The sequence below is a fragment of the Bos indicus genome, chromosome 28 (genome assembly GCF_029378745.1).
Source record: "Bos indicus isolate NIAB-ARS_2022 breed Sahiwal x Tharparkar chromosome 28, NIAB-ARS_B.indTharparkar_mat_pri_1.0, whole genome shotgun sequence".
In the NCBI taxonomy this organism is placed as follows: Eukaryota; Metazoa; Chordata; class Mammalia; order Artiodactyla; family Bovidae; genus Bos; species Bos indicus.
In genome coordinates, this window is record NC_091787.1 from 23,774,746 (window position 1) to 23,790,330 (window position 15,585).

Below are 15,585 nucleotides of genomic sequence, written 5' to 3' on the forward strand. Positions count from 1 at the left end.
TGGACAGGGTAAAGAGTCGGACACGACTAAGTGATTGAACTGAACTGAATCCTTCTTCCTAATATAGCTCACCAACAAGTCATCAATTTTATTAGTCTTTCCAAATAACATGCTTTTGTCTTTGTTGACCCTCACTATAGAATCTTTCTTTTGCTTGTGATGTAATCAATTTCTCCTCATATTCTATTCCTTTTAGGTTTGTTTACTGTTCTCTTGCAAGCTCAAAGTGGAAACAGCTCATTAATGATATACTCTGCATATAAGTTGAATAAATAGGGAGATAATATACAGCTGTGTCATACTCCTGCTTGATCTAGTCTGTGCTAAACTCCATCTATTGATTTTTTTTTATCCAATTGCATTATTCAGCTCTATGATATGCTTGTTTTTTCATCATTTCCTCTTTGTTAAAATTCTTACTTTGTTCATAAGTTGCTCTGCTAACCTCACTGAGCATCTTCCTAACCATTATTTTGGATTATCTGTTTGGTATATCACAAATCTTTATTTCACTATAGTCGACTTCTGGAGAGTTTGTTCTTTTATTTGGAACATATTTCCTTGTTTTTTCTCCTTAACTATTTCTGTTGATTTCTATGTATTAGATAAAATAGCCACCTCTCTAAGTTGAGGGACTGGTCTCAAGTAAGAGATGAACCCCAATAATCAGCCCATCCAGCTAATCTGGATGCTTCTCAAATCTTTGTGCTAGTCTAACTGGAAAAGCTGGGACACTAGATCTGTCATCAAACCCCTACCAGGAAGAAACTAGTAGCTGTGCTTTATTGCTGGCACCAGCCTGGGAAAGGAGTTGTGGAAACAGGGTTCAGGAGGGCTCATTCAAAACTGCCACTTTGTTCTCTGTGGACCCCAAGAAACTGGAGAATGTATGGCTGCATTGGCTCCCAGAGGCAGGCAAGTTAGAAACTAGATCTTCAGCCAGTAGTCAGAAAAGTCTACTATACTAGATGTGTAGTCCAACTCCTTTCAGGAAGAAGATGGAGAGTTGGTTATTTCACTGGAGTAAGCCAGAAGAAAAGCCATGGAAAGTGCCCACATGCAGGTTCAAAGTCCTAGGAGACTAGTGATTGCCTATCTCATCAGTTCCCAAAGACAGCTGAGTTAGAAGCCAGAATCTGGTCGGCAAGTGGAAAAGATGCTGCTGCTGCTGCTGCTGCTGCTAAGTTGCTTCAATTGCGTCTGACTCTGTGCGACCCCATAGACAGCAGCCCACCAGGCTTCCCCATCCCTGGGATCCTCCAGGCAAGAAAAGTTACGTGCATTCTAATCCCTTCCAAGGAGAACTGGAAGCTGGACTTTATTGCCTGCTCATTCTAAACTGAGCCAGTGGGGAGAGCTACATGAATTAATTGAAAACTACCTTTTTGTTCTTTATGGCCCCAAAGGTCTAGCAAACACTGGGCTCCATCAGGTGCCAAATATAGACAAGCTAAAAGACAGTCCCTTTGATAACAGCCAGAAAAGTTGGAGTGCTAGATATGTGGCAAAATCTTTTCTCCTCAAGGAGAAGCTGGGAGATTCCTCTCAACTGTATGAGGTTGTGTTAAGAATGGAGTTTATGATGAGAGTGTGTCTCAGTTTTTCCTGACTCTTTTGAGGTGGGCATTTTCTTAGTTAACCAACATGCAGGTATCTCTCAACTATTTTCTGGATTTCCCTCAGAGGCGACTGATAGATGTGTAGTTATTTACTCAGTGTGTTTATGGGTAGAGGGAAAAGTCAGGAGCCTCCTATTCTGCAATCTTGCTGTTGGTGGTGATGGTTTAGTCATTCAGTCATGTCCTACTCTTTGCAACCCCATGGACTGTAGCCCGCCAGGCTCCTCTGTCCACGGGATTGGGTGGAGTGGGTTGCCACTGCAAGAATGCTGGAATGGGTTGCTATTTCCTTCTCCAGGGGCAATTTTGCTGAGAATAAAGCTAACCCTATTTTCTTTTTAAAATGTTCTTTTTGCATTTGGTGTTCTTCAGTTTCATTACAATATTTATAAATATGGATTTCTTTCTATATATCTTGCCTGGAAATTATTGGAATTTTTAACTATGGATTTTGTTGTCTTCCATTAGTTCTAGGAAATTCTTAGGATTTATTTTATACTTCTCTTCTTCTGTATCTTATATCAGATTATTTTAGATCTTGTCACACTATCCTCCATCTCAACTTTTTTTTAAACATCTCATTTTGTGTCTCTGTGGTGTATTGCAAATAACTTCAAATACATCTTTCAGATCATTAATTTGCTATCTAATCTCTTGTTTTGCCTAACTATTGAATTTTTCACAATATGTTTGTCATTTTAGATAGTTCTGCCTGATCAATTTTGATAGACTTTTGTTTCTTCATTACAGTCTTCATACTTTACTGAGTAAATGAGAAAATAATATTTATTAAGCATACTAATTTACATTTATTATCTTACTATTTCAGTATCTGCAGTGTTTTCAGATCTGATTCTGCAGTTTGCTATTTCTACAAAACTTCATTCATGTATCTTGCTTATTTGTGTGTCTTATGACAACTTATTTCCCTTGAACTTGGATGAGAATATTTTGTGGACTGAGAGTATGGTGCAGAATTTGAGTTTACTTCTGGCAGTTACTTCCATGTATTACCAAAACAGGATCCTTTACATTTTCAGCTGAAGTTTTAGAGGCTACACAGATAATATAACTTTTGACTCAAAGTCCAGGTAAGAATAGACTACAAAATTTCCAGGATTTTGTTTTTCGTTTTTTGTTTTTGTTTTTTTTTTTCTGAACCACCTAGGGCCAAATTAAGCCAGTCAAGTTTTCCTACTACCTCCTGCTGTAGAGGCTAGTGTTTTTGTTGTTTATCCAGTGAGATGGTCAAATAAAAGGATTCTCAGATTCTTGGAAGGGTCTCATGTGCCTTTTCAGCGAATAGGCTTTGTCTTTTGTCCTTAGTTCATGATCTTTCAAAATCCAAGTTACAGGCAATAATGCAAAAGAAATTCCCTGTATTGCCTATCACAATGCAGATGCTGGCCTGCTAGTTTGGATTTGTGCTCTTAGCACCTGGCTGGCCCCAGGAAATTTCCCTAATTCACCCATCAGATTATACACATAGTTAAAAATGTTTTATCTATTATTTTTAGTTCTTCTAGCTCACCATATTCCTAAAACCCAAACGATGTTTTCATATTAAATTGCTTCTAGATATTACTGATGCCTATTTTTCTTTAGCTCCTAAACACTAATTTGATTAATAGAGGTCCTGTTTTCTCTCTCAGGTAAAAATATAATACAGGGTCTACATATCTCAGAATTATTACTCTTAGTAAAAGGCAGCATAGCTTGGCAGTTACATGGAACATAAACTAAAGCAAGAAAGCTACTGGGAAAAGATTTTTTTCTTTTTGGGCTCTCTTATGACAGAAAGGAATCTGAGCAGCATATCATCCAGCTATTTTTCCCTGTGGTTTTCTTCACTATAAATTTGCAGCCCAGTTAAAAGTTAGGCAAAATAGAGTACATACTCTAACAACATACACTACAAGTTGGAGAAAAGTGCAAAAACAAGGATAAGGAAAAAATACTCTTCACTCCTATATTGCAAAATGACAGGCACCATTTCTTTACTCATTATTTCCTTCATTCATTCATTGATATTTACTATATATACAGCATTGTCCCAGATGTTGGGGATACAACACTGAATAAAGGAATATATGAATGATGACACATAAATGAATACATAGAAAGAAGATAAGAATACAAAGTTGACAGCTCTTTGAAAATGACACAATACTACAAAACTCCTTTGTCATTATCATCTTTATCACAAGAGAATCTGGATAATTCTGTGGATTATGATTATAAAAGCTGTGTTTTCCTTACACACAAGAGCAAATACACCTTAGTAGACTTGAAGTTTCAAAGCAATTTTCACTGGCAAAGTTTCTGACTTAAAATACATTCAAAATTCTGTTAATCTACAATTGGACACTTCTCAATTCTCATTCAGTCATAAATGCAGAAATAACACTCTATAATTCACATTAGCTTTTCAAATAAATTAATTGATTTAGCCTAGACTGTGTTCTAATTCATAAAATTTAGGCATTTTTATATCAGCTTTCTGTCTCTAACTTTGACTGGAACTGAATTTCAAAGGTTGTTGAGACCGTATTGGGATTTCTGGGCAATATATTTGAAATTCCACCCTGCCTTGATAAGGGAGTCAGCCACTTATCTTACGAAAAGAAAGTCTCTATCACTATACGTATGCCCATTCTCATCCAAGCCACACACACACATACACACACACACACACATATTACTTTTTCCTTTTCTCCAACCACTGCCATTTCTCGCCTATCACTTTCAACTAAAGTGACAAAAGAGAAGTCCCTGAAGGAAGACAATTTCAAAATCTTCTGCCTTCTTCTAATACAGAAAAAAGTATCTGAGATAAACTGGACCTCTTTTTTTTTCACATTTTATTTTTTTTATTTTTATTTTTTTATTTTTTAACTTTACAATATTGTATTGGTTTTACACAAGCATCCTCTGACACAATTCGGTTTAGTACTATGAAAATGTGATACACAATCCTATCTGTCCACTCTTGCAAATTTCACCTCACCATTCTAGTCACTCCCCATATACAGACTATTTACACTTAAGTAACACAGGTACCCAGAAAATAAATTTTCAATAAAAAGTTATGCCATCTTTGGGGCTAAGTTACATTTATAATTTTTCTGATGGCTCCAATAAACTAAGAATTGTAGAATAAATTTTGTTGAATTTTAATTAAGCACATTAATGTCTACCTGTGAGAATTCAGTATAACACAGAAGTTAGAAATATCTTCAAAAGTCAGACAGACTAGATCCTGATTACTACCACTCACTAGCCTTCTGATTTGAAAAAAACTTATATAAATCTGTTTTATTTTCTGTAAAACAACAATAACAACAACAACAACAAAAAACCACTTCTATGGTTTGTTGTTATTTAGTGAGTAAGTTGAGTCCAACCCTTTGCAACCCCATGGACTGTAGCCCTCCAGCTCCTCTGTTCATGGGATTTTCCAGGCAAGAATACTGAAATGGGTTGCCATCTCCTTCCCCAGGAGATCTTCCTGACCTAGGGAGTGAACCCACATCTCCTACATTGCAGGCAGATTCTTTACCACCTGGGAAGCCCCCACTTATAATGGACACTTGTAAAAAGTGATAAACTTATGTTAGATGTTTAGCTATCAAAAAATTCTACATATTGTTCCATGGGAGATATAATGTTCAGCTAGTATCACTGGTATAAAATTAGTTGAAAACATAATCTTGCCTACAGGGTATTTTTCAATCTTATTGTGAAGACAAAACACTCATCTAATAGACAAGTTTACCAAGTATTGATTACACAGGGCAAACATTTAGATGATTGGGTATTATTAAAGAACCATCGTTATTTTTCCACCTCATCTAGACAAATAGGTCCTAAAATTTTCACATTAATGGTAATAATTGGGAACTTAATAGATTATTTCATTGATGCCAACAATTAGGAATTTAATATGATTAGAAATGAAAATGCCTGTTTAAGATGTGTGACTAAAGTAAAAGCATATGGAAAGGTTATTTTAAATTTAAATGAATTATATATCTAATAAGTTTATTGTGAAAGTAATAATGTTAAGAACAACACAAGAATTATAGGCTGTGTGCTTGTTTAAGTTATCAGTAAAACTTTAGTAATTTTAATTGTGCTTTTTTTTCCCATTATGTAAGTATCTGCTTCCAAATAGTCACCTCTGCCACTAATAATGAAAGCTAAAATCTACTGAGAACTCATTATATGCCAGTCACTGCTATGAGCATTGTTACATGTATTATTATTCACTGAGTCAGACAACACTAAAGTATAGGGCATATTATTATTATTTTCAATTTATAGGCAGGAAATTAGAAAATTAAGAGTTGAATAAAATAGCTTACTTAAGATTGCATGGGCAGCAACCACCACAGCACGGATAGGAACCCAGGTATTTGGTCTCCTGAACCCTTATCTTTAAGCATTATATAGAATTGTCTTCCATTAAACAAGTACATATCTGACTTGGATAACCAATAATCTTTGACATTATACTGGAATGTCTGAGAAATAGCTCAACATTTTGCAAACTAAGTTGCTGATCTTCCTCTCAAAACTGACTTCACCCATTTCTTCCCCATCATAGTCGATAAAAACTCATCCAATTGCTCAAGCCAAAAAATAAACAAACAACAACAACAAAAACTTGGTAATTATCTGTGGTAGGAACAGAGAAGTACTGCCCACGTCTCCCTTCCAGGTAGGACTTGCTGCCTAGCTGTGGAGAGTGAGACCAGCAAATGTCCCTGGCTGTCAGTTCCTTTAGGATCTGCCTCAGCTGCAGAGAGGTTATCCCCACTCCCCATGTCTGCAGGTCAAACCCTTTCCAGGGCAGGGTGACCTGCCTCCAGTGACTGAAAGAGGCTTGACTATTTTTGCCCGACAAGATACACTTGAGGTTAAGACTCACGTCAGAGCTCCTTGCTCACTGGTTCAGCTTTGGAGGTCCAGCTCACAGGTAGACTTATTCCTCTACTCAGTCCTGCTCCCTTCCTCTTCTTTCATAGACATTAATTCCTAACAACACCTTGTATCCCAAACTCTGTCTAGTGTGTGCTTCTAAAGGATCTAAACTGCAACACCAGCCATGACTCTTTCCTTTCTCTCACACCCTACAACTAATTTGAATTGTCAAATCCAGCTTGCTCTTCTTACAAAATTTAGCCTTAATATTCACTAGCCACCCTGCTGCTGCTGCTGCTAAGTCGCTTCAGTCGTGTCCAACTCTGTGCAACCCCATAGACGGCAGCCCACCAGGCTTCCCCGTCCCTGGGATTCTCCAGGCAAGAACACTGGAGTGGGTTGCCATTTCCTTCTCCAATGCATGAAAGTGAAAAGTGAAAGTGAAGTTGCTCAATTGTGTCCGACTCGTAGCGACCCCATGGACTGCAGCCTACCAGGCTCCTCCGTCCATGGGATTTTCCAGGCAAGAATACTGGAGTGGGGTACCATCACCTTCTCTGACTAGCCACCCTAGTCCAGACTAAAATGTAAAGAGGTCGTGAGAGCGGTGCTCAATTATACCCCAAGCAGAAAGAACAGTTCAATAGTAAGTATTCGTGGAATGAATAAATTCTATATTTCATAAACTGATCTATGTAAAATAAAGTCATATCAATATAATTAACAATCACAATTTAAATTCATTGACATCCTTGGAAGAGATGTAAAGGAATCAGAAGTCTACTGATAGAATGTGGTTGTTGTTTAGTCACTCAGTTGTGTCGCCTCTTTTGCGACCCCGTGGACCATAATCCTCCAGGCTCATCTGTCCAAGGAATTTCCCAAGCAAGAATACTGGAATGGGTTGGCATTTCCTACTTCTCAACCCAGGGATTGAACCCATGTCTCCTGCATTGCAGGCAGATTCTTTACCACTTAGCCACCCAGGAAACCCACTGGTAGAATGCTGCTACTGCTGCTAAGTCACTTCAGTCATGTCCGACTCTGTGCTACCCTATAGACGGCAGCCCACCAGGCTCCGCCATCCCTGGCATTCTCCAAGCAAGAATACTGGAATGCAATGCCATTTCCTTCTCCAATGCATGCACGCATGCACGCTAAGTCACTTCAGTCATGTCTGACTCTATGTGACCCCATAGACGGCAGCCCACTAGGCTCCTCGGTCCACAGGATTCTCTAGGCAAGAATACTGGAGTGGGTTGCCATTTCCTTCTCCTTACTGGTAGAATATCTACCTGCTAATCAATTCCCTGGAAAACACAAACAATGATTGAGACTGAGTAGGATTTTTATTTACTCATACTCTGAACTCCAACCCAAGCATCTTAAAACACACACATTTAATTATTTTCTTACTGGTATATCAAATCACATTTTAATTTTCTCTCAACTTACCTCAAGCTCATCAAGGGCACTTCCCAGTGTTGCTGCCTGAGGCTCTGGTGGGCCTAACATGTTCTGGATGCCCTGTGAAGCATTTGAAATTACATTGAGGGCATTCTGAATTTCTCCACAAACTGTGTCCTTGCTAGCTTTAAGGGATGCAACATCAGAATGTTCCAAACAAGCTGAACAAATTGAATGAAGTATGGGTGAGTTCTCCTTCAATGAGGCCCGGGCACCTGCAATTTCATCCCTCTGATTTGGAGATTTTAGGTCCTGAGGAGAGAAATAAAAAGAGAGGTTATGGAAGAAAGATTTATACAAAGAAGCTCCATTTTTCTGCCAATATAAACAAAAAGATAATAGACACTAGGAAGTCATAACTATAAGTTAAACTTAAGAGCATAAATTATTTCTACACTCTTGAATCTGTTAAAAGTTCTATAAAGCTGAGACAATTAGCAAATAAAGGTCACAATGGTACGGATGTGTGATAACTAACTTTTACATGTGTCAGTCATATACTTATGTCAGAAAAATACTCTGGCATTCACATTATTAACTGAATTATAAGAGGGCTTCAATTCCAAGGATGCTGATTACCTATTTGCATACACATGATGATTCCATTTAATGTTTTTGTTAAAACTAAACCAGTTAAGGATATTAAATTAAACCTCACACCATTCAGCTATCTTTCATTATTTTTCAGAAATACTTGCTAGTAAATTAATCTTAGATCTTTCTTTCTTCAACATTTATTCAGCATATAGTTATTGAGCATTTAGTATATGCTAGCCCTTGTTCTTAGATGTCAAGTGCACAGAAGGGAATTATCCTATAGGGACCTTGTTCTCCTGAGGCTTATATTCTTGTTTGAGGGAAAGGGGACCGAAAGCAAATGATAAACTACATAAACAAATACATAAGACAATCTCAGGTAATGACAAATTCTATCAAGAAAACACAAAAGTGAGTGTCAGCAACTGACAAGAAGAAAAGCTAGTTTAGCTTGGGTGGTCAGAGGAGATAATTCCTCAGAGATGACATTTGCAATAAATACAAATAAAAAGCATTTCAAACAGTGGGAGGAGAGGAAAGAGAAAGTCCTATGTAAGTGATAGTGGATTGAAACCAGCTCAAATCTACAGGAAAATTCCTTGGCAAGTACAATCTTAGCCAAGAGATGAACGTTAACATCATCAATGATGTCACAAGGATATCGGGTGATTTTTGATATATTGTGACAAGATGAGTACTTCACCTGCCCGGAATTCTCTCCAAAGCCCATAGTCTCAATCTAATCATGAAAAAACAACAACAAACAACCCAGATTGGGGAAAATCCTACATGATATCTGGACAGTATTCCTCGATTAAGATCATAGAAAACAAAGGGACTGGCTGATGAAGTATCACAGAGCAGGGGAAACTGGAGAGACATGAAAACTAAATGCAACATAGAACCCTGGATCAGATCCTGGAACAGAAAGAAGACATTAATGGAAAAATTAATGAATGCCAAATAAAGTCCAGAGTTTAGTTAGCAGTAATGCATCAATGGATGCTCATTGTGGCAAATGTAAGACATTAACAGTGGAGGAAATCAGAAGAGTAGATCAGAAATTTCTGTATTATCTTTGCAACTTTCCGAGAAATCTAAAATTATTAATATAAAATAAAAAGTGTAAAGAAAACTAACTCAAGTGAACTGAACAATAATTTATGCATTCCACACATAATATCTAATGTAATACTTATAAAAACTCATGGTACATATTATTCCTCTTTTTAAAGATGAGAAAACTGGCTTCCTTCAAGAGTGATGTCTCCAGGATCTTACGCATTAACTTTCCATGATTTGTTACACAGTGATTTGTATTTATTGCCTCAAAGGTAGTAATACCTTTAAAAAGTTTGGAAACTCAGAATTAGGGGTAGAAAAAATCATAAACTATGCATTTAATTATTATCTGACATACCCCCAAATTTTATCTGTCAGAAAGTTAGGTATGGTATGGGTTCCTGGGCCAACTGACTGAGCTCAATGTAGCATTTCTTGCATTGTAACACAAACTGCTAAAACATGATCTTAACAGCTTCTTGCAGGGAAAGGATTTCTCTCACTTGCTATTATACAAGGATGAGGACTTGTGTTATACAATGATTTATAGTTTATAAAGTGTTTCTGGATAGTATTTCACTGATCATCACAACACCCCTTGAGGCAGTTAGGCTGGTATTATCAGCCCCATTTTAACTAAACAGGTATTTAGTATCAGGAGATTAAAAAGCTGGCAGAAGAACTGAGATGTAAACTTAAATCTTCTGATTGCAAATCCCATGACTATTTCACAAGACTCTGCTACCTTTGAATAATGCTACCTGAGGCTAATAAATGGCTGCACTACTATATTTTAGCTCCTTCCTTTCTGAAAATAAAGGCTGTCTGCTACTTCAGGTGGGCTTTGAGAGAGATTCACTTTTTTACAAGATGCAGGGAGGACAGTTAGAAGTAGCTGTCAATTCACTGTTCATACTCATTAATTACCCAGAAAAGACACTGCATGGTTTTCCTGACTTGCTATGATTTCCCCTCTAGATTTCTGGTCTGGGTTCAAGTTTCAGCTCTGTCATTAGTATTCCAAGCTGGGCAAGTCGGCTTTTCAGTGTCTGTGTTTCCATCTGTAAAAATGATGATAACTGTACTCCTGCCAACCTGGTAAGGGGGTTCAGTAAGTAGCATAACAGAATTGGAATATGCTTGTAAAGTAGTAGGGAATTACAGGAAAAGTTCAGAAATATTTTATTCCTAAAATTTATCACACTTGGGGCACTGTTTTTGTTCTGTGATAGCCCGTGATTTTCATATTCCCAACAGTTTTGTACAACTCTGTGTGTGTGTGTGTGTGTGTGTGTGTGTGTGTGTGTGTGTGCGCGCGCACGCGCACTCATTCAGTCATGTCCAGTTCTTTGCGACCCCAAGAACTGTAGCCTGCCAGGTTCCTCTGTCCAAGGAATTTCCCAGGCAAGAATACTGGAGTGGGTTGCCATTTCCTACTCCAGGGAATCTTCCCAACCCAGGGATCGAACTGACATCTCTTGCTTCTCCTACATTAGCAGGTGGATCCTTTATCTACATTTATCTCAATGTGACTTAGAGGAAAAATAATTTAATGTTTAAAAAGGATGTACACTCCTCCAAGGAATAATGACACCATGTATAAATATTCAGAAAGAACTGAAGAAAATTCTCCGCATATTACAGTATAGCTATAACTATTTAACTTCTTCTGAAATGACTTACACCTTATACTTCTCTATTTAGAATGACAAGGTCAATGTTTAGGTAGTTTCTGGAAGATGAAAGTCGGTGAACATGTATTATTACAAATAAGGATAAAGTTAAAACATTATTCCTTTTACTCTGATAGTAGCTATATATATATCACTGTTAACTATGCTAATTTTTATGCTCTAGGAACTTTGAAGTTTTAAAAATTGTAATATATTTCAGCTTTTGAGCCTATACTTTGTTATCTCTGCCTAAAGCAATTTCAGAATTCTTAATGAGCACTGATAGCCTAAATAGCAAGCCAACAAAGCTTGTGAGAAAAGTTCAGTGAATGTAACAAAAATATCATATTATGGCAGCAGGTGGAAAAAGGCAGGTTACAGAGTTTAGGAAAGAAAAATTGAGAAGACAAGGTTATTTCTCCTAAAAGACATCCCAAAGGATAAATTTAATGTAGTAAATAAGCACACAAATAAAAGGACAGCTAATGAATGTCACACTTCTAAACAAAAGTTGTGGCTCTTTTGTTTTAACGATCACATGAAAGGTTCATAAGTTGTCTATTTATACTTAAATTTAAAGCCAGGTCAAAATAGGAATTAAATGGTAGGGTCAATTAGGGATTTCTCTGGATGAAGAATTGTAAAGAACTGCATCTTGAGGATTGGTACTTATTTAATATCTTTTTTTAATGCTCCAGAAGAAAAAAGCTTACATGAGATTTCCAAGTTAGGGAGACATTAAATGCTTCCAGCTGATGAAGAAATACACAGATGGGACTTAAAAAGAAGATCTTACAAGTCTGTGCAAGTGGGTATAGAAGCAACATATGAGTTTTAACCCTGGAAAGAGAACAAAATATATTTAGGGATTTTAAAGATCATAAAGTATAAAAACGGAGGGCTCTAAGCTATCAGTTAATTAATTCAACTGTTCATTCAACAGTATTGTTGAGCCCCCCTGTACATATCAGGCAGTGTGCTAAATGTTAAGCAAGCAAAATAAAGAGCTTACAGATCAGAAGGGGAAAACAAAAAATTTACATGGGAGTTAAAATAGAGTTATTGATAGCATAGAGGAAAGTTCTTCAGATTGAGGGGAATTGAAGAAAATTTGTCAGAGGAGAAGACTCTTAAACAGTGAGCAAAAATTATTCCTGTGAACAGTGTAGAGAAAACAGCATGTCCAAAGGCCTGAGGCATAACAGAGCAAGGAGCCTGCATGCTACTGCAAGTACCACTACAAGTATAGGGACGCTGAGCAAGAATGGTGATGAATCCCTCTAGAAAGGCAAGCAGATGCCACGCTCAAGAACTGTGGGTGCTACAGCTCAGATGTGTGTTCTTCAAAGATTGCTCTAGCAGTGACCATTTAGTGACCAGAGACAATGAAATTTCAGTCAGGAAGACCATGCAATAATCCAAGCAAGAGACAGTGCGGGCCTAAATGCTGAACACTATTGCTAGCCCATAGTAGGATGGGTCCAGAAATATTTATGAGGGAAAAAGGTAAGACACTGTGATACTTAGATGGGGAAGAGGAATGAAGGGATCTAGAAGCTTCTAGAAAATTGTTTTAACCACTGTGTACCTCGTGATGCATTCACTAAGATGGAGAATATGGGATGAATAATGCATTTGAAAGAGTAAGGTAAAGTACATTTTGTTATCTGCCAAATGTGAGATGCCAGCATACTATCCAAATAAAAATGTACTATACATGGATTGAGAATTGAACAAGAAATAGAAATCGGTGGATCAGTAGCTTATAGTTGGGAGCTAAAGTCATGTGTGTGGGAGTTACAGGGCCTTCACCAGGCCTTCACCAGGATAAATGTTACAAAAAAGAGAACCTGGGAGTAATCATAAGTTGTTTCTTGCAGATGTAAAACTGAAAGTTTTCTGGGCTAGCCCAAAAACCTAAATATGTATTGTAAATTAACAAAAAGGACATCATAAGATATTGAACTCTCAAAAATAACAAAGAAGCAAGCAAAAACACATCCATATCTTAGAGTTTAGGGCCCCAAATACTGTGGATAATTATGGTCACTATATTCTAAAAAATGAATTAAAATTTTAAAAAAAAGTGCAACTTGGAAGACTGTATGACTTCTGTATGAGGGAGCTAAAAATACAGGGTCAATTTTCTTCAAAAAAGGGAAATTTGTATTGGAGTATCCATGATTTTTTAACAGTATAGAAATTATAAATGAACTTTACAAGTTGTTGATGAACTTCTTTACTAAATATAGAAACAATAGATCAAGGAAGAAGCATTTTAGATTCTAGTGAAATCAATTAAAAATACATCTATTCATATTGCTGTCTCCCTCACTTTATTACACTTCCCTTGAATGCAAGCACATAGCTTAGTTATTTTTTAATCCATTATCTAGCAGTACACGGCACATATAAGGATCTTAATCATTTTTGAAGAAACAAATAGAAAAATTAGTAAGAAATAAGCAAGAGGAAGTTATACTCAGAAAGGGTAAGAAACTTGGGATATGATTATTTCAAGAAAACAAATATATGGAAAATATACATAATCCAGAGAGTCTAGACAAACTTGCACATGATAATTCTACAAAAAGCTAAAGAGTACAATTAAATTATATCTATCTTTACATCAAATTTTAGTGAAATCACTGATACAACTGCTTTGGAAAACTGATAGTGTCTACTAAATATATATAAATATATATATATATTTAATATATATGTACATTCCCACAAGCCAACTTTGTTCCACTCCTGGGAGAAGATACACATTTATGGAAATATTTTCATGTTCACTAAAAGTCATATACAATTGTTCATAGAAATACTCTTCATATAGACCCAAATTAGGAGCAACCCAAAGTGATAAGAATGAACAAAATGCAGTTACATGCCACAATATAAAATATGGAATGAAAATACCAGACATAAAGAGTACATATTAATCTTATTTGAGTCTGTCTATATAAAGTTCAAAGTCAGCAAAGCTAATCTATAATTTAGAAATCAGTATAGTGTTTATTCTTTGAGAGTGATTAGAGACTAGAAAGGGGCATAAGGGATCATTTGAATTCTGGCAATTCTCAGTGTCTTGCCCTGGGTACTTGTTACCTTGGAGGTGGTATGTTTAGCTTGAAAAATTAATTGACCTGTATGCATATAGGCTATACATTTCATGAATGCATATTATACTTCAATTTAAAAATTTTATATCAAAAATCAAACAAAACAAAAGTGTTACTAAAGCCAAGCACATAGTCACTGGTATAAAAAGCTATATAGACCTGTTATGTTACATTTCCCATGATATTATGAGAAGGATGAAAAAGTTGGATATGAAATACATTTGTAAATATCATCGACCCATTTAAGGACTTCTGTTTAAAACAGAAAAAAATCTAAATGGTTCAAAAATAAGAAGGGAAAGTTCCTATAACTTGGCCATCAGAAAGGGCAAAGCTAAAGGATTTTCACAGCAATTGATTCCATACACCCTTGAACAAACACACATTTCAAAGAATCAGAGAAAACTTCCTTACTAAGCTACATTCCGGCTCAAGTGGATAGCTCAGCAGATACCCTGCTCAACAAAGCAGAACTATATGTGCATTATTTTTTCTCTTCCAGGTGTTTAAATGAAATTTCTGGAGCTGACAAAAGCACTCTGGTAGTAGAGGGATGGGAGCTCATAAAAGAGCAGTTTTGTTTTCTTAAGACTAAGAGATATACAGCAGAAAAGTCTAATGGATACTTTGCTATTTGGATTCCATTCTTGGTTGGCTTTTATCCCATCTTCTTTCTGCCAAGATGCCGCCTGCTAACTGCTTCACTGGACTGGGCAGCTTCATGTTCTATTAGAAATCAAAATAGTGCAAACACCTGCTAATTTAAATGTTTTTCCCCAACATAAATTAGAAAGTGGATACTTAGCATTAACTGAGCTGAGGGATATAATATGGTGAAACAAGAACAGACTGCAAAGATAAAAAGAAGGTTCTGAGGAAAAAATAAAGATTAAAAAAATGGAAGATTTTATAATCAAAACATTATTAAGCAGCAGAGAAAGACCTTCACTGATTTTTCTATTCTTATTTCTCATTTTCTATTTCATGTTAATAGAATAAAATCAATAAAGAAGAAAATAAAAGAATTCTTCAAATTCAAATAGAAAACTGAGAAACTATATAATGATCGTATTGAAATATCCCCAGGGTATGTACTCTGAGCCTTAATGCATACCTTGAGTAGTTGAAATACACCAAAGTGAATATTAAAACTCCAAAGAAACCTCCTAGGAAAGCAAT

General features: G+C 36.4%; 1 protein-coding gene across 6 annotated transcripts in view; it reads right to left on the reverse strand.

The window, feature by feature from the left end:
* The window catches only part of CTNNA3 (catenin alpha 3), a 1,976,430-nt gene that overhangs the window by 1,438,288 nt on the left and 522,557 nt on the right, over positions 1 to 15,585 (reverse strand). For all 6 annotated transcript variants that reach the window (XM_070781776.1, XM_070781778.1, XM_070781775.1 and 3 more), the window contains one exon: positions 7,998 to 8,261. In XM_070781776.1, the coding sequence (XP_070637877.1) occupies positions 7,998 to 8,261 (264 nt within the window). The remainder of the gene's footprint in view (positions 1 to 7,997; positions 8,262 to 15,585) is intronic.